At 36.0% G+C, this 24,859-nt stretch overlaps 1 protein-coding gene across 1 annotated transcript in view; it reads right to left on the bottom strand.

Moving 5' to 3' along the window:
* Positions 1-1,889: 1,889 nt before the first annotated feature.
* The window catches only part of Tmem30a (transmembrane protein 30A), a 38,289-nt gene continuing 15,319 nt past the window's right edge, over positions 1,890-24,859 (bottom strand). The window contains 6 exon segments of the mRNA XM_051173206.1: positions 1,890-5,171; positions 7,229-7,435; positions 8,205-8,354; positions 9,306-9,393; positions 13,259-13,366; positions 16,710-16,817. Of these exon segments, the coding sequence (XP_051029163.1) occupies positions 4,978-5,171; positions 7,229-7,435; positions 8,205-8,354; positions 9,306-9,393; positions 13,259-13,366; positions 16,710-16,817 (855 nt within the window). The 3' untranslated portion in view covers positions 1,890-4,977.

Here is a 24,859-nt window from a genome sequence, read left to right as displayed (position 1 = left end):
CTACCCAGCAATCCATGGAGAGTAATGTAAAAGAAACTCCTTGGAACAGGGTGTGTATGTGACCCAGTACAGTCTGGGCACAACCGCCAGTATCCATTCTGCCTCTAACAGCAATGGAAGAAAATCCAAGTTTATATGCAATGATTAGTAGTTTTGTGTTATTAATAAATTCAATATTAATCATTTTTCAAGAGAAATAGTAAATAACCAGAGCTTAGGAAAGATATCAGTGAATACACATAAACATCCACTGTATGGATGGCAGTGAAAATGGTAATTTACTAGGCCAGGCATGGTAATGCACATCTTAATCCTAACACTCAAGAGGGAGGAGCAGGTAGAGTTCTGTGATTCTGAAGGCAGCCTGGTCTCCATGTAGAGTTCAAGGTCATCCAAGGCTACACAGTAAGTCACTATTTACAATAAATAAGGCATAAAAGTGCTTCTTTTGTTCCAGAAGTATGTGTAAGTGTCCAGAATACAATCTCTAAAACTCCCAATATTTTATATGGTGAGCATTACTAATATATACAAAAGAAACTAAGGAAAATAAGTAGGGAGAAAAATCAGGAGTTATTCACAAGCCAGATGCTAAGGGGGGGGGGGGGGAAAGCAAAGGAACATGGCTGTAGAAAGTAGAAAGATAAAGGTAAATTTGTTTGGCTTGACAGACGTGAATGGGAACAGTTTATTGGGCACCTACTGTCTTAGCTAGGGTTTCTATTGCTGTGATGAAACACCATGACCAAAGGCAGCTTAGAAAGGAAAGGGTCTAATTTGCTCACACTGCCACATCACAGCTCATTATCAAAGGAATTAAGTCAGGAACTCAAGTCAGGAACTTGAAGGCAAGATCTGATGCAAAAACAACAAAGGAGTGCGGTTACTGGTTTGCTCCTCATGACTTGCTCAGTTTACTTTTTTATATATTCCCAGGACCACCCACCTTCTAGAAGTAGCACCACTCACAAGATGTGAGTTAATTTCACAACAATCACTAATATAAAAGTCCCACAAGATTACATGATCTAGTGGGAGCACTTTCTCAATTGATGTTCTCTTCCCAAATGACTCTGGTTTGTGTCGAGTTGACATAAAACTGGCCAGCACAATTGACTCCTTGTCAGCTTGACACACAAACACATCACCATTAGGCCATGACCTTTTCCTTTCTTGTTCATCCCCAAAATCTCACAGTAATATCAACATCAATATATAATATATAATAATACAATATAAAACATTTCGACATTTTGTTTTGTTTTTCAACACAAGGATTCTCTGTTTAAATAGCCCTTGTTTTCCCAGAACTAAATTTGTAGACCAAACTGGCCTTGAGCTCAAAGATCTGCCTGTCCCTGCCTCCCAAGTGCTGGGATTAAAGGCATGCACCACCATATGAGGCTTAAAACATTCCAATATTAAAAAATCCTACAGTCTTTAAAAACCCAAGCACTTAAAGTCCAAAGTCTTAAAATATTCAAAACTTTCTAAAACTCCGAAGTCTCTTTAAAGTTCAAAGTATCAAAATATACACAACAAAACATAGGACAGAGGACAACCACACAGCCATCTGGGGAGAGCCAGCATCTATGACTAGATTCATTGAAAGCAGTGGAGAGAAAATTGCCTTTAACCTGAAATTGTATGTGTAGTCAAGCTATTACTGAAATATGAAGGTTGAAAAGGGATTTATGTCATTTCTTTTTAATTAAAAAAAATTACATGTATTCATTTTGTGTGTTTGTGTGTGTGTCTGAAGAATAGTAGGAAATTTCTGTTAAGGATTATTCTTTTTCATCATAATGCTTTAGAATAATTATTTGATGTTAGAAACTGCACATACCTTACTTTTATATATAAAAGAAAACAAGGCCACCATGGTCTCATTTGGTTTTAGACAATATATTTATTTTAAAATTTCAAATAACATGAAAAATGTGCTTTTCACATTGACTGACTGATGGGTGCATGGTCCAAAGTGAGCTTGAAAATACATTATTAGATCATCCAAACTCTACAACAGGCATTTATACATCAAAATTTAATAACAGCAGCATTTCTGACCCCTTCACACTGAAAACAATCACATTCACAAAGAAGAAAACTCAGGCAGTGTTTCCATGCAGACAGAGAGCAAGCCCCACCCCACCTGTTCCTCCTTTATTTATGGTTTTATTTACTGCCTCTTTGGTTTCACTGCTATCAATTCCAATCCCATTGATATAAAATCAACCCTAGCCAGTCTGCCTAGAACTCAGATAACAATTTCACCACTTGCTGCTAAGAATAGATGCTCTTTGGTAACATGAATACGTCTCATGATTATGTTATCAATGATTAATAAATATAATAATTTGAAAATTGATGACATTTTAACAAATGCACACATGAAGAAGTTAAAACAGTTGTTCTCAACCTTCCTAATACTGCAACTCCTTAATATACTTCCTCCTGTTGTAGTGACCCGCCCCCACCATTAAAATTTTTTGTTGCTACTTCGTAACTGTGATTTTTGCTACTGTTGTGAATAGCAATGTAAGTATCAGTATGCAGGATATGCAGGACATCTGATATATGATCACTGTGGAGCCACCAGTTGAGAACAATGAAGTTAAAATCAGGACTCCCTAAGCCTGGTTAAAACTGAGTACTAACCATTAGCAAGAACAAAGGGGCATTGTTATTTTAGTAAGACACTTATACATAGCACAACTAATTTTGTTCACTTTTATTAATACAAAACATACTAACAGAATGTTAACTTGTAATATAATTAAGGTTACAAATAAACTGTTACTATCCAATAAGCAGTAATAGTCACTTGACTCTTAATTGAATCATTCTCTATTAAGAACAGTTATTTTCTCCAGTTTATTTTAAACTGCCTTATGACTTAGTGAATAATTTTTTCAGTTGGAAAGTTTCTCATGCCAACACACTTCCTTGCAAATTAACGTATTTTTCTAAGCTTTCTACTCTGTCGCTTTAATGACATCAACTTTATGAATGTCCCAGTTTCTTCATATGTACAACAGGAGTTGATTTCAAATGGCAGGAACCAGGGAAGAACACAGATCATCAATGCACTTGTAAATCAGATAAAGCTTCAACTGTACTTTTAAAGATTCCATCTTCAAGACAAGAAAAATGTTATAGACTTCTTCAGATTTTCTTCAGATTCCCCTGGCCCCCCAGTTAGAGAAAGAGATGCAGGCTAGCAGTCTTCTTTAAACAGCACTTACACTACAAAGACTGGCAGAAACATCTCATGTCTTATGAAGAATCCCTAAATAAACTGAACATCATATGCAAAAAACAATTTTCAGAACAGCAGCATTCTGAATGGCTGACAAAAGAATAATTTTAGAGAAAGAACTTATGTCCTGAGAAATTTTTATATATCCATAAACCATGTAACCCATGCAAGTAATATTTTTATAAGTTAAAAGTCACCATGAATTACAAGCTCTTTTAACAGAATTTCATATCATACAAAGCTTAAGTGGCACATTTCTACTATGAACCATTGAATTTTTTGTTATCTTAAGCACATCTTAATCTAAACTGAAACATTACTCAGACCTTTTGATTTAAAAATATAACCAAAGGAAATCATTACACATTCTGAAAAACAAGCATTACTTTAGTATAAAAACAAGTAATTTCAATGCAATGAGTCAATTTTGATTAATACATACATTTTCATGCATGTGGAAAAATAATTTACATTCACTTCAGGAATAACTTCCATAGCAAACAAATTACAGCATTTATTCATCAAAGGAATATTAAAATAATTCTAGTTAGAAAATAAAGTAACTTCAATCCGATATATATTTTTTTTATCATGAACATTTTCCAAATCCCCCCTCCCTCGAATTCAAGTAGGAAATGTATAGAACATCTTTTTAAGGGATATCTTAGGAAAACTAATCAAAGCATTACCTTTATTAAAGAGAGTTGTATACATAACCACATTTATTTGACCTGTATGCAAGTATTTAATGAAATATGGAAGAAGTTAGTATTTTTCTGGGCTATAATATTAGTACTAAATCAAAATACTTACCTTCTAAGTAAGAACAGCTTGAGGTATTTCCAAGGCAGAGCAATCATCTTAACATTACACACCACAATAATGACAACAGTCTCCTTTGAACATTTACACCTGGTTTACAGTTGACAGAGGATGAGGGTTTGCCAAGCAGCTGTCCCATCTCACCTATATTCTTTCTTCCCTTTTGAAGTGTAAGCTTTCAGGGAGATGATCACATATAAACATTTCAAGTAGCTTGGACTCCAGAAAGCAAAATCTTAGCCAAATTAAAAAGGATTTAAAATTCTATCCAAGACCTACCTGACCTCTTTAGATATTAATTCCTATACTGGACAAGCTAAGTATGTCCTCTGAAATTAAAGTTATTACCAAATAACTATAATAGAGAAACTGACACATGAACCACCTCAACAAGGAGGGACTTTAAGCCTTTACACACGACACATGAAAACAATGAAGTGTTTTATTTATATTTAGTCTTTCTTCAATCTGAACTGTAACCAAATTTCAAAGGGTTAGTAAGTCATTACACTCCTACATCTCATAATCCCTTTCTTCACACAGGAGGCACACATGTACAACATCATATCAATATAATGTTATCAACACAGCATAAACGCTTAAGCAGTAGACTCATTTCACATGACAGAGACTCTATGCATCGCATGGCCTGTCCCAATAATGCCATTTTAGCAGTTACAATATTGATATGATCAATATACCTAATTTTTATACCCGTCGTATATTTTCATAAGTCATCCATATGTAAGAAGCAAAGGACAAAGGCATTTTTTTGTTTTTTTAAGTTATGTGCCAACTTCAAAATGACATACTAACCAGACATCAGCATTCAAAGGCTAGGTTGAACAGGACTGGCCTTGATGCACATGCAGTAGATTTGTTTTCAGAATATAAAACTAAATGGTGATGTCAGCAGTATTACTACTGTTTCTATATTTATGATTAATTACTAGCAGTACAACTCCCAGAAGGAAGGAGATGGATCCAATAGTGATGTAAGCAATTCCCAAAAATGGATTTTTTCCTCCCATCCATGAAATAGTGCTCAAGATCATCCGTTTTCGTCCATCAAAAGAATGTACGGGGTAATCTGACAAGGGTATAGGAAGACTTTCTGTCTGTGGTTACTTGATATTTAAAGTTAACATTTTAAAGTTAACATTTAATTGCTTATAATTCACTTCTACAATTTTGATACATAGATAACTTGCTTGCATATTCTGAATCATGATAGACAGACAGACAGGTAGATGATAGATGAATGAAACTAAATTTTGTTATTGTTGTTTTCAAGACAGGATTCAAGAGGGCTGACCTGGAACTATGTAGACAAGGCTGCCTTTAAGTCACAAGATATCTCCCTGACTTTCCCTCCTAAGAGCTGGGATTAAAGGCATGTGCAGCTATGTGCTGAAAATAAAATCATCTTAAAAACCTAATTTAGAAAGTGTTCTCTATGTGTTACTAGACATTGAACTCAGGGGAAAGCATTCTACCCCTGATAAATATTCCCAGACATGAGCTAGTGAAATAATGTTACTAGTAAAAGCCAAAATGTGTTATCAAAATAATAAACTACCTTGGGTAGTTTTGTTTATTACCTAAGAGGGATTAAAGGCTTCAAAGTAATGTAATATAGAAAAATAGGTCAAATGAGCAGAAATGTCACCCACACAGGATGTTAACAGACAAGAAATAAGAAAAGACTGTTTAAGCACATCAGAGAGCACTCAAGTAGAGAGTCACAAAGCATGATTCCCAAGTGTTAGTCAACTCATTTGCAGCAATAACAAAACTCATACTCTGGATGAACATGGCCCATTCTAGGATGCTGCCAATAGAGTAGACAAGACAAAACTAAAACTAAAATTTGAACTGAAACTCCTGCAAAAGATCATAGCTGCAGCTGGCCCATTCTAATTACTGAAATCAATCTGAACCTAAGGCAGGAATCACGATACTTGATCCAACTCTGCAAGGCCAAATACAGTATCAAATCAACTACGTTCGTTCTCCTCTAAAAATATGGACTCCCATTTTAACTCCACTCAACTGTGCTTTTAATTTCCTCCTTATCTTGTATTTTTACAGCTAACTCCTGATGTTTCCAAGCCACCAGTATTGTTATACTGTCAGTCTTTGAAATGCCCTGCATTCTTCCTGAAAATGCTGTTGGTCCTGAGGACACTGCTGCAGCTTCCCTACATGAAAACAGTCTGCACTCTATGAAAGTTCCTAGTGCTCCGTGTTCTACATTTTGCAACACACTAGCAAAACTGCCCCTAAATGGGCCTGGTTTCAAAGCCATGTAGCATTCAGTCAGCCACTATTAGGCCATATTCAGTTGTATAACCCAGAGTCCAAGAATCAAAAGTAATCTTAATTTTAAAAATTAGCCTAATAGCCACTTACTAATTTACTATACAACTCAAACTACAAACAAACAAACAAACGAAAACCTAGGCTGGGTGTGGTATTGCACACTTTCAATTCTAACACTCCTGAGTCAGAGGCAGCTGAATCTGTGAGTCTAAAGCCAACCTATTCTGTAGAGACATAAAGAACTCCAGGCCATCCAGGGCTACATAATGAGAGCCAATCCCAAACAAATAAACAAGGAATGTACTTATGGGTTATACACATTTAAAATGCTAATATTTGAAAATCTTTATGTTTACAGTATATACATATACACTGGACAAAATACTTAAAAACACTGAACTTTACTAATGTTAAAAGGAACTGCCCAGTATTTCCTTCTTATAAAAGCCTGCTTGTGACCCAAAGAGATGGCCCAGTGGGTAAAAGTACATGATGTACCAGCCTGATGACATAAGTTCAATTCCTGGAACCCATGTAAAAAGATGATAAAACAAAACAAAACAAAACAAAACCAAAAAACCCAACTCCAAAGTTGTCCTCTTACCTCTTCACATGTACCTTGGCACATGAGCATATCATACATGAATACATAATAAAAAAGAACTTTAAAATTAAAAAAAAAGTACATAAGGCTTGATACCTATGCAGAAATGGATGAGTAAGACTATGTTCAATTACCAATATCACACAATAAACAAATCTAGAGTGCAATAAGGCAATGAAACTCAAATTCTATGTGTACACATAACCCCCAAAAAAGGATACTGTATGTGATGTTCAAAAAGTACTGTCCAGCTGGTAATGTTGGATGTAAATCATTTCTCCGCTCTATAAGACGATACAACTTACGAAAAGTAGGTAATGCTGCAGTACGCATCCAAACAATGAAGTCCTCATTTATGAATCCATTATTATCCTCATCAGGGTCTAGCATATATACTGGTTTATGCCAGTTTACTGGCTTTGTTGTATCTTAAAGATAAGTTGGGGAGGGAGAGAGATGTGAAAACAAAATATTCAATTCCATTAATACTTTTAATGACAATTCATAATACTAAAAAAGAAAAAAAAAGCACAAAACAAAAAGGTATAAATATGTCCATATCCCAAGGATAAATCTAAGAGAAACCAATTCTATCTACAACAAAAACTAAAAAAGACAGTTGATATTTCAAGAAAATACAAAAAGGATACTAAATAAAAGGCAAAAATATAACATTAAGAAATACATGGGCCAGTGAGACGGCATAGCAGGTAATAGCAGTTGCCACCAGATCGGAGGAACAGAGTTCAATCTCCAGAACCACATGGTTAAAAGGAATACAGATTCCTCCAGCTCTTCTGACTTCCATACATGCACTGTGGTACATACATACATATGCTAGTACACATGCATACAAAGTAAATACATAAATGCACAAATAAATGCAAAAAAGAATTTTTAAAGAGAAATATTGCATTACAAAACTAAGGTAGCATAGAAAAAAATGCATTATAAATAGGGGCTGATTAAAACAAACTCAGTTCCAGTTTTTAAAGATTGTAGCTGAAAACACCAGAGAAATTCAAATCACAATGAAAAGTACACGTTTCCTTTACAATTTTAGTACAAGTGAACATTTACATAACGGTATAATGCTGAGAAAGAAAATGCTGTTCTTTAAAAATAAATACTCTAACGACAAATTTAGGTTACCTTACTCAAATCACTAGACAAGAGGGGATATTAGTCATGCTTTACCTTTAAATTTTTCTATGAGACTTTCTTTTCCAGGTGGATTTCTGAATTTCACATTTTTATCTGTCCACCAAGCAATACCTTTCCTCTTCAAAGGAATTGGAATAGGTGTGGGATCAGATTCATTGGCAACCAGAAACAACTCTAACGTATCTAAGCATAAGAAATAGAAGATATTATAACATCTACTAAAAATCCACAGCATCTGATTAACTCTATGAGAAATGGGACTTTGGGGCTTTCTCTGAAAGCAGTTGACAGAGAAGGCATAGGGTGAACATGTGTCCTTTATCACAACTATAGAATTCTAGATGGCTAGATGCCCTTATGCTCTACAGATCTAGGTCATGTTCCTCAATGGCTAACTGATATTAGAGCAAGAATTTTAATATCAGTCCAAATAAAAGGCAAATGGTATCCTTTTTCTCTTCTCTTTCTTTGGTTACTGTTGCATTCTAATCACTACTACCTTTCCCATTTTTTGTACTTGGTAACCACACATGGTATTCAGCTCCTGAAGCACTGTTGATACAAAAGCACAAGTTCTACTGAATATGTAATACACACCAGCTACCAGGGACTTAGTGTATAAACACACACACACACACACACACACACACACACACACACACACACAAAAATTTCAGTTACGTTTATATGCTGAAATGATACTATTTTGGCACACTAGATTAAAATAAATTATTCAAGCTAATTTTACTTGTTTCTTTTGAGGGTTTTTAATATAAAGTACTAGAAAATTTGACAGAGTTTGTATTTAGGGTTCAAACTGTATTTCTATCAGGCAAAGCATATCTAAATGACCAACTATAACTAACTCCCTTTTAATGGTATATCAGTGAAAGTAGCTCTGTGGCTTTTACTTTTTTATAAGAAATAGGAATTTTCTTCTCAAATAGAATTCCATTCTCCTAAAAGAACATTCAAAGGGAAGCCAGAAAGTATTTAAATCCTATTCATTATCTGAGTATTTATCTTGAAGGTGAATTTCATAATTTCATTCATATTACTAGACTATTACATAATTCCCTAAGTGCATACAGTTTTCTAATTATCTATCTGCATGGATGTTTATATCTAGCATACCATTAAACATGCTGTTGGCAATAGCTCCACATGGAGCAATTGGTTTGTCTTCATTTCTTCGGTAAGGTTCACATTCCTTACTTGGATTCTAGTTTTCAGGAGACAAAAAAGAAAGAAAAAGAGAAAGAAAGAAAGAAAGAAAGAAAAGAAAACGAGAAACAGAAATTATCATCTAGATCTCTGGGAAAACGATAGGCTACTCCTGATTATTTATTAAAAATTCAGTTCTTGTATTTTCCCCACTCATAAAGCATATGAGTCTGTAAAGAAAACAAGCTCTAAACCAACACCACATTTGAGTACCCAAAATATTCTTTAATATTACAGTACTTTTTAAATGCAATGCTCGTTCACTTCTACATAGTTATACATGGCTTATCAAATTAATATTTTGATTTTCATATCAACATAGAAACCACAACCACAAAGATTTGTGGTTGAGAAAAACTAAATGACCTGCTATCAACCCAGCTGTGGTACACAGTAAAGGGCTCAGTAATTTGAGAGTAAAGACACTACATATTCTAGCTCTTTAGAGAAGTCCCTTGATAAACTTAGCCTCACTTATAAAACTGAATACAACCAACACTTCAAATTTTGTAATTTGGGGTTAAATTACTGATCTAAAAAAAAATAGGAAAGGAATTATCTAAAGCAGCTATATTAATCTTTAACTTGTTCAGAATGCTGGCAAAGCAAAACATGTGCCAGCCCTTCAGGCCTAGTCTGGACTCACTACTTACAACTCACTACTCAAGGACAGTGAACAATTGAAGGGTGTATCTGAAAAAATATTCATTAGCACTTCTGGAACATTCAAGCAGGCCACAGTAATCCATATTTAAAAATATTTAGCAAAACAAGGTAATCTCAATTTGAACGTATTTTATATATGTAGTACACACACACTTTAGTTAACCTCCTGGGCTATTCTATTCCTGACTGACTTGTATTTGCATTCTCTGTTTATACTAAGAGAAGCACGATATGCACAGAAAACAGAAAAAAATAATGTAATAGGGTTTCATCATATCTCTTCAGTATTCTGAGTACTTTGAAGAAAACTCTGATTTCAGAGAAAGGGTTGGATACATAAGTCTGGAATCACATCAGTGTCTTGCTCAGCCATCATCAGAGAAGCTTCCTCCTACAGTAGATGGGAACTAATTTAAAACACCCACAACTGGACAATGTGCTGAGAATGAGATAACTTTTAACACTCAGTCCTAGATGGGATGCCTCCATCAAATCCCTCCCCTTAAGGCTCAGGGTACTATGGAGGAGACATAAACACTGTAAAAGCCAATGGTGATGGGAGACACAAAGAAAACAGTGCCTTCTCAGAGACTGGCAGCATGCATAGGTCCAAGTCAGATAAAGTCCCTGTGCTGAAAAAGAAAGCAGACAGACACCCCATCCCTAACCCAGAAATTACCTCCAATTGTCAACTACTCCCAAAGGAGAAATTAGTTTTCTCCAATGGAGTCTCCCTAGGCTTATAAGTCACACTTAAGGGCAAGTCCCATGACCAACAATTGATGGCTAACACAAAACGAGTTAACTCAATGGTATTTTTGGAAATGTTTTTGCCTCATAATGCTGTTTGGCTTTTTTTTTTTTTTTTTTTTTTTTTTTAATCATACTGGTCTTTTGTTTATATATGATGGCTTCCACTTTTGTGTTTTTATAGTGTGTGTATGTGTGCATGTGCTTCTCATGTTTTCTTTGTTTTGGTTTATTGTTTATTGTATGGTATTCTTTCACTCTAAAAGCCAGAGGGGACAGAGAACACCAGGAGAACAAGTCCCTCTGAATCAACATGAACAAAGTTCCTGTGAACTCACAGAGACTGAGGCAGATGCACTGGGGCCTGCACAGGTTTGTATCAGGTCCTCTGCATGTATATTATAGACTCCAGGTGTGTAAACAAGTTGGTCTCTGATTTTTGTGCTCTCTCATGGGCTCTATTCCTTTTCTTTGTTTTGTCCAATTCTAACATGTTAGTTTTTGTTTTTAACTTATATTTTATTACTATCTCTTAGAAAACTGTCTTCTAGTGAGATATAGAAAGAGAAGGGATCTGAATGGGAGGGAAGGGGGGTGACGAACTGAGTGGAGTAGACGGAGGGGAAACCATAATCTAGACATCATATGTGAGGGGAAAAAAATCTATTTTCAATAAAAGGGGGAAAAGAAAATAGCTTTATCTTAGTCTTTAGCAGTACAAAAGCAAGGAATATATTGTATGGAAAAAATGTTTACTTTCAATAAAAAAAATATAGAAACAGCTAATACTGCTATAGTCATGTCATCCTATGATGCATTTTGTCATACTCTTAACCAGGGCAACTTTGTCACAGTTCACCTGGAGTATCTTTCCTTTTTATGAAGCAGTGATACCTGACACTTAAATATATACCAAGAAATGTTGCAAGTGTTTCAAGGATACAAAAGCATTTACACCTCCAAAAAAGAGAGGATTATTAGATATAAACTCATAGTAGAGCAACTATACTCTAGTTCCTAAATTCGTAGTTAAATTATGACTTTTTAAGTTTATGAATTAGGTATTGGACTAAGTTAAGCAGTCCTAGATACACTGCATTAACTGGTTTAGGAAAGATATAAAGTCAATATACAGCAAAGGCTTAGAGGCCTGTTATCTCCAATGACCTTGATGTTAGGCAGACAAACAAGTCTCAGTTCTGATTAAACTCCTAAATCCATGCTTTTGTGACAAAGTTTCTTTGATAAGTACCAATAAGCACATGCTCTATACCATCTTACCATGCAACAGAGCAGAGAGTTTACTACCCAAGCTCCTACTCCTGTCAATACTTGTCACAAAGTCCCTACTACAAAGTTCAGGGTTCTATTTCACCCTTATTGGCATGTTTTCTCCACCAAGTACTTAATATGTGCTATAAACCATGCAAAGTGCCAGAATCAAACAAACACAAAGGTTGATGGGGATGGTATGGGGGTAAATCTCAGTTTGTCCTTAGAAGATCATGTAAATTAATTCCTAAAACAAGAGTAGATACCAGCAATGTGAAATTCAAGCAGAAGAAAAGAAAAAGAAAATAGGAAAAAAATATTAAACTCTAGATATCCTATCAGAAATATCAAGCTCACTCAAATTTCCTAGGCCTCCCTCTCTTTAGTGTACTGTAAAAGATTCACAAATTCTAAGAAATCCTAAACTACTCCAGTCTTCAAAGGTTTGCCTCAGTGGCAAAATGACATAAAATATTTACATAATAAACACAACTATGGAAAGATAAACAGCCAGGAAATTAAGATGCCATTCAAAGATTCCCAAAAAGAACCAAGATTTAGAAAAGGATACAGTTCTATTCCCCCCCCCCCACACACACACACAGAACACTTGGGAATTCTGGAAGCTTACAATTTTGCTGTTTCATCTTCCCACAACTTTAAAGAAAGGACAATTATTCAATTTCAAAGCACAATTGCAGAAATGAAAAACAGCTCATCTGCATACCCCTACCTAGAACAAGAAGAAGCCTGTGGATGTCAAGAAGCTGAAGATGCCTGCAGGGTAAAAGACTGCAACTACCAAGAAACCAGCAGCTGGGAAGTAACCAGCAGAGAAGAAACCTACCATAGAAGAGAAAAAGCCTGCTGCTTAAATCTGTTTCATTCCATAGAGCAAATAGAGACAGCCTATTTGAATAAAAACCTGACCAAAGATACAGAGAAAAATAAAATAATGAACAGACACAAACAGAACACACTTACACATCATTCATCAAAATCCCATTACAGAGATGAAGCAAAAACCCCCCATGACTACTAGATACTTCTGTTAAATCTAGAAAAGACAGGTTATACTTTAATTTTAGTACTTCAACATTTCTATTTCTAAATGAGTATTTACTATGCTCTTACTTCACAGATGCCACATTTCTGTATTTCATCACTTTACTTACAAGCAAAGCACTAGGGTCTCCATTTAGCTGGCTATCATCTCGAGATTTCACATAACGACGATGATTTTGATAGAAATTAGACAGTCCATAATACATAAATACATTGCCCTAGAGAAAACAGAAAGGGGAAGACTTTTTAACATAAGAATTGATATTTGTTTCATATTGTATAAAATTTAAACAATCTGTACTTGACTGGCTTACAATTTGTGATAAACTGGGACCAAGGTGAAATAGCAACAAAAATTGTACAATATAAATAAACTCATAATAGAACAACTATACTGTAGCTCCTAAACTCTTAGTTAGGTTTTAAAAGAAGGGGAAATACTATTACCTATAAATCAGGTATTGAACTAAGCAGTCCTAGATACACTACATTAGCTGACTAAGTCAAGTTATTTACCAAGTATTTAATAAGCACCGGGACTACAGTTGTGATAAGTGTCTGCCTGGAATGTTCATGTGTAGGGCCCTGAATTCAATCCCCAACACCACGAAAGCAAGCAAACACACTAAAACAAATTGTGCAATTGTAAATAAACTTAAAGAAGTTATATTACAAAAATACACAAGGAAACTTTTAAACTATCTTTCAAGTATTATGTGTAGTCTGAAGAGATGGCTCAGTAGGTAAAGTGTTTGCTGTGCAATAATGAGGAGCTCAGTGTGGATCCCAGCACCTACATAGAAGTCAGCATGGCAACATTCATCTATAACCCAGAGATGGAGGGTGATGGGGGCAGGGGAAAAGTCAAATCCCAGGAGGTTGCTGGCTAATCAGTCTAATTTAAATTACAAGCCCCAGCTTCATGGAGAGACCTGTCTCATAAAATAAGGTGACAAGGGAACCCATGCATTCAGCATACTGCACACTTAACATTGTTTTCATTAAAAAACAATACTACAATACTGAAAGAATATTAGTGTACTCTGAGCTACTTTTTTTTTTGTGGTTTTTCGAAACAGCATTTCTCCATGGCTTTGCAGGCTGTCCTGGAACTAGCTCTTGTAGACCAGGCTGGCCTTGAACTCACAGAGATCCACCTGCCTCTGCCTCCTGAGTGCTGGGATTAAAGGTGTGTGCCACCAACGCCCAGCCAGAGCTACTTTTAATATAAAATTTTCTCTAATTCAGATTGGTTTTTATCCAATTAGCATCTTCCTTTCAGAAGAATGATCAAACTTTTGATTTATTGTCCAAATAAACTGTAAATGGAATGAGAATGTTCAATTTTAACAGGATGCTACATATACTACTTTTTCCTATTTATTAAAAATTTAAGTTGGTGTACCAAATATTTTATAATGACATTTTTATGCATACATTTCATTTTACTTTGCTCATATTCCTGCTCATTACTCTTCCTCCAGCCTTGCACTGGTCCCCTTCTGTCCTCCAAATATTTCCCCTGAATACTATAGACTGTTAGCAATTAGTAAATTAGTAGTTGCTTAAATATATTCAATTATAATACTTTTTAATAATAACAATGAAAAGTAGAACTCTTATGAAAGCAACTTCAAAAATATCTTGGGGAAAAAACATAACTAAATTAACTACAAGGTGCTAAGAAAACATCTGACTAAAATTGTTAGCAGTAGAAAAATGTTATTTCTCCATTTTAACTATAGCAGAGAGAGAAGACTATATACAAAAATAATACATACATATTATTTAGTTTAGGTTAGTTTAGTTTCTTGAGACAGGGTTTCTCTGCATTGCCCTAGCTGTTCTGTGCTCACTCTGTAGACCGGCTGACCTCAAATTCACAGTGATCCACCTGCCTCTGCAAGGATTAAAGGTATAAGCCACCACAGGCCAGACAGCCTCTATTTTTATATCCATATCTTCAATGAAAAGGAATTATCTAAATTTAGAAGCAATTCATTTGATTTGAAGACTGAGTGCTGGTGGGTTTGTTGGAAGATCACTAATTCCAAGCCAACCTGAGCTACACAACAAGTCCAATGCCAACCTAGAATACATAAAGAAATTACACATCAAAAAGCAAATAAATGAATGAAAATAGAGATTGTTAAACAGCAAACCACAAACTTTTCCATTCTACACGAAAGATGATAAGTGGAAATCAGTGGGGCAATAGTATAAAACTGTATGACAAAAACATGTAAATATAATATTTAGGAAAAAAAGATGTCATCTAAATTAAGAACCAATAATAGTAAATCCAATTTGTAAACTGGAAAAGAGATCCTCTCAATCAATTCTGATACACAATAGATCCTCTCAGCCAAGTCTGTTATAAAATATACTATTTAAGTTCCCTGAAATGGTTTAGTCTAATTCAAAATCTGTGAAGAAATATACCTACAAAGAATAAATGGCCACTTGTAAAGGGAGCTCTAAATCAAGTGGGTTGTTTGTTGGTTTTGTTTGGTTTTAGTTTTGGTTTTTCAAGGCCTCAGCCTTCCGAGTTAAAGTAAATGGTTTTGAATAAGGAGGAGAAAACAAAATTTCTAACTTATCCAAACTCTTTGATTTCTTCAACCATGCACCAAACCAAGATTTAATGCATCCTTATAGTTTGCCCACCACACTGAAAATGACACTTTGCGGTCTTTTCCAAATGGGTTTTCACATCTTTGTCCCAAAGCAAAAGACACTTTTCCCTTAGTACAAGAGCATCTGTAATCACTACATGGCTTCCATTCACCAGACATTACTAAAATTGTCACTACATCTAGAAAATTTGAATAAGGAAACTCAAACCTTAATATGTATTATTACAGCTTTGCTTCCTGAAGAATGGTTTTAAACTCAATTCCCAGGGGAAAAAAAAAAAAAAACTTGTCTCTATCCATGTGAATTTTTTATGTCCTTTCCCATATGCTCAGGATAGAAGCCATTATTAATACTATATGTATACGTATGTGTGTGTGTGAGCACGCATACACACACATACACAGGGGGATGTTGTCAAAATACCAAACTATAAAATATCAATAAAATTTTAATAAGTGCTTGATTTTTGGGTACTGTTTCATACCTCACAAATAATTCCATTACACAATGGGATGATTAGTATTGTCCACAGTAAGATGTGTTTTATAATCAAGTTTTTTAAAAATTAAGAATAATTTTAAAAGGCTAAGAATTTATAATATCTACACAGAAATCAAAGAATCAAGAAATAACTTTAAAATACAAGCACAAGATTTCTGCCATTCATAATGTGGCTAGTGAATATCAAAATACCTAAAATTTTATCTACAAAATACTAAAAGACAAGGAACTCAAATAATGCACTGAATTATCAGATTTAACTAATTTAATTATGTAACAACCAGATACATAGAATACTCTTCAAATGTCTATAGATTCCAATAAACTAAGTTGATTTCTCAACATAAATCATCTTTTAAAAAAATAATATAGGATGATTTTTTAGAGCATGCCTTTTCTAATACATTATTTTAAAACACAGACCTCAAACGACTGTTCCAGTGTGAAGTTAATGGTACAAACACAGGATGTCACATTCGGGGACAAACATTTATTACAGGGGCTGGAAGGTTCTGTTCCAGTGTAATCAATCTGCAAAAGAAAAAAAGGGTTAAGCAAGCAGTTCCTTGGAGGAAAGAGAACCCTAAAACTTACATAATCTACTATTACAAGGAAAAATAAGTCCAACAAAGCAATGTACGTCTTAGACAAAAACTGCTGTGTACTTGAGCAATGTGAGCCATGCCATTAAATATTAAAGAAGTTTCTCTTTGTTCATTGCTGTTCAAAACAAGTAAGGTTTGTCCACCTGCCACTGGTCTTTTCCAGCCGCCGCGCCAGCCCCAAATAATGCAAATAGACTCTGTATTTGATATAATGCTGTTGGCCAATTACTTGTTTCTTATCGGCTAGCTCTGTCTTAATTATTATCCCATTTCTGTTAATCTATGTATTTCCACGTGGTCTCCTCTTACCAGAGAGCCAGCTGGTGTCCTGCTCTCTCCAGACTCTCCATCTTGACTCCTCCCTACTACTTCCTCTTTCCTCCTTGTATCTTGGTCCCACCTATCTTGCTTTCCTATTGGCCAACAGTGCTTTATTCATTAACCAGTATGAGAAACATATTTACAGAATGACATCTCCCATCAGTCCTCCTTTTTATTTACCAATAAAACTGTAAATACAAGATTCAAAAACCACATGATTTTCAAATATGCAAATAGCTACAAGCTCTAAACTACTAAAACACCAGATTCATACAGATAAACTCAACTTTTCTTCTTAAATATGACAATTTTAAATACTTTCATACTCACCTCAGCTTTCCACAGAATATTTCCAAATTCAGAAAAAAGGAAGGAAGGGAGGGAGGGGGAGAGGGAGGAGGGAAAGGGGGAGGGAGGAAAAAGGGGAGGAGGGAAGAAGAGAGGAAGGGAAGGAAGGAGGGAGGGAGGGAGGGAGGGAGGGAGGGAGGGAGGGAAGGAAGGAAGGAAGGAAGGAAGGAAACCTATGGGCTCAGAAAGTAAGTCAAGGTAGAATACTTGCATTGCATGCTGTGTACTTGATGATCCCCAGAACCATGAGATATCACAAAATGCTTCTATCCACCCAAAAATCCTGGTGCTAAGTCTGTCATAACTCTTTGACTTGGTTCCTGGGTATTCAGCATAGGAATATCTTTGGTGACTGGAGTACCTTTGTTACTTGGGTGTACCCCCTTGATTCACACCAGAGTTTACATGAAAACAAGATTATTGACTGATCCTTGAAAGATCAATCCTGAGATTAGGGGCTTTGGCCCAGCAAAACCCCTATGGAAAGAGGTAGGGTGACATATTTATAGTTAAACTACTATCTAGCCAGTATTCAATCAATCATCCCTAACCATGCAGTTCTGCACTTCAGTCTAGATAACTGTACAGGGGAGTTTTCTGGTTGGTAAGGCATAGATATGCTATGAATTTGATGTACCCTAAGTACATAGGGAGAAGGCATGGAAGCTCTATGTTCAGATACCATCCTCTGTGTTTCTTCCAAGAACCTTCCTTCTCCCCATGGCATATGGCATCTTAAATGAGGACAATCTTGTGAGGCAGGGGGAAGGGATCTTGGGAGCCTCCTGATTTTAGAGCAAGAAGTATGTTTAGCCTAGGGAACTGCTTTTTATCCAAAGTAAGGCCAGTTATTAGGAACTATGTTTTGAACCTGTAGCATATGATACTGTCAATACTAAATTGTACAATACCGGATAAAGTCAGAAGACCAGCCCTGGTACCCAAAATTATTATTTTCTATTATAAATAAGAAAAATAATTAATTATTTTTATTTTTTAAAGTACTTTTAGCAGACTTCCCATATAGTTTTTGTCTGTAGATTCACAGGCTAACCTGTTGTTACGGTTTGGATAGGAAGTGTCCTCTCAAAGGGCCTATATATTTGGAGCTTGCTTCTAGCTGGCAGTGCTATTTTGTGATGTCCTGAGAAGTAGACCTGGATAGAAGGAAGTTGCCCACCTCCTCTTACTACTTCCTGACCACCATATGAGTACCCCCTGCTACATGTTCCTTCTACCATGATGCTCTGTCTCATTTCAGACACAGAAACAAAGTTATGAGCTGAATATCTAAAGCTGTAAGCCAACATGAATAAATCCTTTCTTCCTTGAGTTGTTTTGGTCAGGTAACTACTACATCCACAATTAACATCTCCCAACAAAAGCGGTCTATTGTACAACAATAAATGAACATTGACAATATCACAACCTTAAGTTTATAGTTTAAAGTTTACTCTTTGTTGAAAATTCTATAGGTTTAAGCAATATAGCACGATATATAACCTACTATAATTATTATTATCGTGGTTGTTGTTTTTTTTTTTTTTTTTTTTTTTTTTTTTTTGAAACAGGGTTTCTTCTCTGTGTATCAGCTGTGGCTATCTTGGAACTTGCTCTGTAGACCAGGATGGCCTTGAATTCACAGAAATCTGCCTGCCTCTGCCTCCCAAGTGCGCTACAAAAGGTGTGTGCTATCACCACTGAGCTATAACCTATTATTATAAGATAATATAAAACACTTTAACTGACCTACAAAACTTCTTTCTTTTTCTATTCATCCTTCATATTAAATCATAGTAATCACTGGCCTTTTTACTGTCCTTGTCATCTCTTTTCCAAAGTAGGAGTCATAATGTTGACAGCCTTTTCATACTGGCTTCACTTGGTAATCTGCGCCTAAGTTTCCTCTACATCTATTCAGAGTTTGATATACTATAGTTTATTTATTCACCTACTAAAAGACAAGACCAAATTGGCCTTGAATGCACAAAGGTCCTCTTGCCTCTACCTCTACAGTGCTAGATTACAGGCACATCCCACCATGCCCAGAAGTCTATGGTGCTTTGTTACAGCAGCCCCAGCAAGTGTTAGTTAAGTCCCTTTCCATCTGCTTTGAGGAGTGTCTAATCTGATCTTGCCTCACTTTTATCAGGCTGCTACATTTTCATATTTTAAGTGTTCTTTAACAATTACCAGGTACTATTTTAAATTATTTTCTGCTAGCCTATTACTTACCTTCTAAATCTCTTGATAAATAAGAATTTTATGATAAACTGTCCTAAACCTTAAAAATATTAGTCATCTTTGTAACAGAAAAAATTTAAATTAAAATCTGTACCTAGAAAATAGAACCATCTAAATTGTAACAGTGAGATATTTTGTGGGTTTTTTTGTTTTGTTTTTGGTTTTGGTTTTTTTTTTGTTTTGTTTTTTTTTTTTTTTTTTTTTTGGAGATTTTTTTTCTTTGGTTTGGGGGGGGTGTTGTTTGTTTGTTTTGAGACAGGGTTTCTCTGTGTAGCTTTGGAGTCTGTCCTGGCACATGCTCTGTAGTTCAGGGTGCCTGGAACTCACATAGCTTGTCTGCCTCTGTCTCCCAAATGCTGGGATTAAGGCAGTGAGATAATTTTTAAAAACTTATAATAGCCTGAGAAAACTTGGTTTTATCAAATTGTTACATAATGTTTTGTACAATTGTTTTTTATGGGAGCTTATTTGTTAACTAATAGAACTGTGTTTTAATTATTTTTCACTTCAATGATCACCTGTATGTTACAACTATGTACCAAAGCCTGCTTGTACACATCATTTCACTTACATACTAAATTTGTCAAAATAAACCACAAAGGAAACTGCATTTTTAATTTCATATTTTCTTCCTCTTCTGGCTGATGTAATAAGAATAAAAACCTTTCATATCACCCTCTTTAGTTTGATCACCACCACCAAAAAGATAGACTTAACTAAACAAAAAGAATTTGATAGAATTAGAAATTAAATTATACTTCAGTATAATAAAACTCAGCATTTTATCAGAAGAATTACTAAATAGCAAATAATACTTAAAACAGATAGCTATAACATATTCATCATGAACTGTTGATTGTAACTTTAAAATGCATTAAAAGTTACATCTTTTAATTTCAGGTAACTCTGAAAACAGTTTAAAAGGCATTATAATTAACCTTTAAATTTTAATATAAGTAAGACACAGTACAAGGTACAGAGCCATACAAAGTACTATGTTGTACCACCAACAGCTGACAGCTTTCCTTTACACACTTTATCTGACCCTCATCAAAATCCTACTGTGTTACCTCTCTTACATAAAAAAGAAGACACTTGGGAACTTTCCCAAGTGCGAGAGTCTAGAATCCAAGACCTCTGACTCAAGTTCAATCAATGCTCTTTTTCTAATCCACCTTTACCAAGGAACTGTCAGCCCACCCTACCGCTAGTAAAGACAAAAATACAAAGAAAGCTGTCAAACTGGATGGCACAGAAACAATCATTAGCAAAGAATCGGTACTTCTTAGAAGAAATAAGAATTTAAACAAATTAAGGAAAAGAAAAAGAATGCAGGCATATTTAAAGTTGAAAATAAACTTTACATTATGGAGAATTTTCAAGGCGGGAAGAAATATGACAAAGCTAAGGAGGGAAGGAAGCCATAATGGCATAGCACATTTTACTGACTACCATTACATGTGTTCTGTCTGACATATATGCACTTAAATAATCGGGGCTGAAGAGTCAGCTTAGCAGTAAAAAGCTCTTGCAGAAAATTTAGCTTCTGCGCCAAACACCTACATGATGTAACTCCAGTTCCAGGGGATCCAAGGCCCTCTTCTGACCTTTATGGACACCAGGCATGCATATAATAAACAGACATGCATGTAAGCAACACTCATACACATAAAATAATTTTTTAAACAGCAGATGGCCCCACAAAGTTATTATTTTCCTTATTTTAAATTAGGACAGCACTTGGTTCAATCCCCAGCACCAAAAAATCCTAAGCACCAAACCAACCAAACAAAATACTAGTCTTTAATCAGGCGGATCTGATGCTATTTTATATGTCTGAAATTGACTTAAATTATGAGGCACCCAGCTGGTGTATACAGAAGCTGGTGAATTGCTGCAGAATGGGGAGAGGAGTCAGATCCCCGTACATCTGGTGTGAGAAGTGGGTTCTCCCAAACACAAATATTCTACTTTTACTTTTTAAGAAACACTTTAAAAAATTATTTATTTGTTATATGAGTACTCCATCTGCATGTATGCCTTTATACCAGAAGAGAGCATCGGATCCCACAGATGGTTGTGAGCCACCATGTGGGTGCTGGGAAATGAACCCAGGACCTCTGGAAGAGCAGTTAGTGCTCTTAACTGCTAAGCCATCTCTCCAGCACCTCCTACTACTTTTATGCCCCAGGCAATGTTATCCATGTTATGCCAAGCCCAAGTCACTCTTAACAGCAAGTGTCATTATGTCACTTTATAATAGTGATCCCTTAAAAGCCAAACTTCCAGCTGCTGCCACCAAAGGGCCTCACAGACCTGCATACCCCCACCCCAACCTCCAGTGTCTCTTCCCTCACAGCTGCTGCAAAGCTGAAAAGCCACACAGGCCTCACAAAGAAGAGTCCTCCAGTGGCCTCACAAAGAAAAGTCCTCCACCCTCCCAATTTCACAGAATGGAGCCCAAGGCAACTAGATTACACTAACTCCCCTATCCAGAGTCTGTGAGCTGGTCAGGTAATACAGGCTGCATATTAACAAAGCCTATATCCTTGCAGTTCACAGTCTACCCCTTCTACAGACCTCTTTTCTAGTAGACAACTTTGTCTACCCACTACCCAATCCTTGTACAATTTGCTGTAAGATTAATAAATCTCTTATCTGAAGGACAATTGGCATTCTAGAACCCTCCTCCTCCCCTCCCTCTCTAATACCTACATTTAAGCCCTAAGGAGAGGGGAGACAGAGACACTTGTGTCTCCTTTCCACTACCAGACTATCACTTTGTTTCACTGGAAAAATTGCTGTGTTTAATAGTAATGTAGAGCTGAAGCTGATCTCCAACACGAGGTTTTTATTTTGTTTTGTTAAAACAAAAAATTCCAAAAGGCTTTCATCTATGACCATCAAAAAATAGACCCATGCACAAGAATTCTGCCAGGAATAGAAGAGGTGGGAACTTTACAAACAATCCAGGACTCTTCCTTTTTAAAACTATGAGATCTCTAAGACTCCATTTTCTTCCATCCAGGACTGTCTCTGTAGCAGAGAAACTAATGAGAGCAATCTGAGGTCCAGACCCCTTTATCCCTGTTAAGGACCTATAATCATGTCTCACACCTAATTTGCACCTTAGTCAGTCCAATGGATTTCTATGAACTGTAAGATAAAAGTAGTGGGGAGGAATTAGATTTTTGCTCCTCTCTTACTTAATCATAATTGTAAACAACCTACTTTCCTTCATCAATATGAGTTCTTTAATTTCTTTTACAGTGTCAGGTTTATAGATCTAAGTTCCCAGGATGACTTAATTATGCAAAACTGTTTAATGGCTTCCCTTTACATTGCCTGGAGTCACAATGCTGGCCCATGTAAGTGCACCCACATACTGTACCACTTTAACCTGACATAAATCCTTCCCCCACTTCTCACTCTGCCACTGACACACTGGCTTCTTTGCTGTTCCTCCTTCCACCTAACACACTCCTCCACTTCTCTTCCTACTTCTGCACATCAATACCACTACTTAGAGCTCCCCAACATATGCTATTTTGTGGCAATATATTACTATAAAAATCTCTCTTACTGAAACTTTTATGAGACCTCACAGCCAAAGTTAATAATACACCTTGAGGTCACTTTTAACAGCTATTTGTTCAACTTGCTTTTCAGAGAACACAGTAGCAATCAAACTTACTTACCTGCAATTTCCCATGTAATCAATTTTTTTCAATCTAAGCTAATGCCTAGCTATAAACTCAAAGTCGGCACTTTTCCATGGCCATGACCTATGTAAGTTTATAATTTATTGAAAGCAGCAAACAAGGAGGTCGAGAGCAATCCTCTAAACTATTCACCACAAACACAGAATACAACATTTGGATATTGCTTGGGTCAGTTGTGGTCTGTTGAAATCAGTAACTTAATTCCCCTATAAAACTCTTAAATATTTGGGTAAAGTATCCTTCATTCCTTTTCCACTTTGTATGCCATTCAGTAAAGACAGGGCAAGGACCTGTTAGAGACAGATATACATAAACACATACACAAAAAGAGTCATACAACAGACAGATACAACGGGACAGACACAGGTACCAATACATGAACAAATTCACAAGAGCCTTCAGGCAGGTAGAGAACAAGACACCAGAAGCATGAAGTAGAGAATTCAAGTCTGGACTTGCTTTGGTTAAATTACTCTAGAGGGAAGTCCTTTTATTTCTTTCCCTAATGTGACACCGATACATTATTAGTGACTTGGAGTTAATCACTAATTTGTTTAATCCTTGTGCTATTTAAAACTCGAAACCATCCTTCAACCCTTCCTTTTCTTTTCTTCTGAGCCCTTTCTACCTTTCTACCATCTAACACACTTGAGGTCACTTTTAATAGCTTCTTCCTTTAGCTCCTTGTTCAACCTTCATTCTAATTGCTGATGCCAAGAAAAGGCAACCAGAAGTCTGGCCTCCAAATTGACTACTCACTGTTGAACCAAATTTTAACACACACACGTAAAATGTCAATCATACCTGCTGTTGAATGCTGGAAGCAGAGCTTAGTGAGTTGTTCTTGTGCAAGCTTAGAAGGTATTAAGAATGCTGAGACAAATGAGAACAATGGAGGTCCAGTTCACAAGGTTTCAGAGGGGAATAAGGACTCTATCAGGAACTTGGACATGGGCCACTGGTGAGTTATTTTGGGCAAGAAATTGATATTTTTCTGCCAGTGTCCTGAGAACCTAAATAAAGTTTAATTTAAAGATAATGAGCTGATTTGTTTGGGAGAAGAAATGTCAAAACAGGATGGCATTCAGACTGGAGCTGCAGATGCAGCTGTGACAGATACAGAGACCAATACCACTGTAGGTAAGTAAGCCTCCTGTGCTACACTCGGACAGCAGGAAAGTGTTCTCCTGGGGTCAACACAAGCTGGCCCAGCTGTGTGGTCCAACAGGACCTAGGGTATATCTCAAGCTGGTAGCAGAATCCGGCAATATAATAAGCATCCTCCATGCGGTACAAAATTGTGTCATGAAAAGAAACTGAGAGGCAACACATG

The sequence above is a fragment of the Phodopus roborovskii genome, unplaced genomic scaffold (assembly GCF_943737965.1).
Source record: "Phodopus roborovskii unplaced genomic scaffold, PHOROB, whole genome shotgun sequence".
Taxonomy (NCBI): Eukaryota; Metazoa; Chordata; class Mammalia; order Rodentia; family Cricetidae; genus Phodopus; species Phodopus roborovskii.
This window is presented reverse-complemented; position numbering and strand designations above follow the sequence as displayed.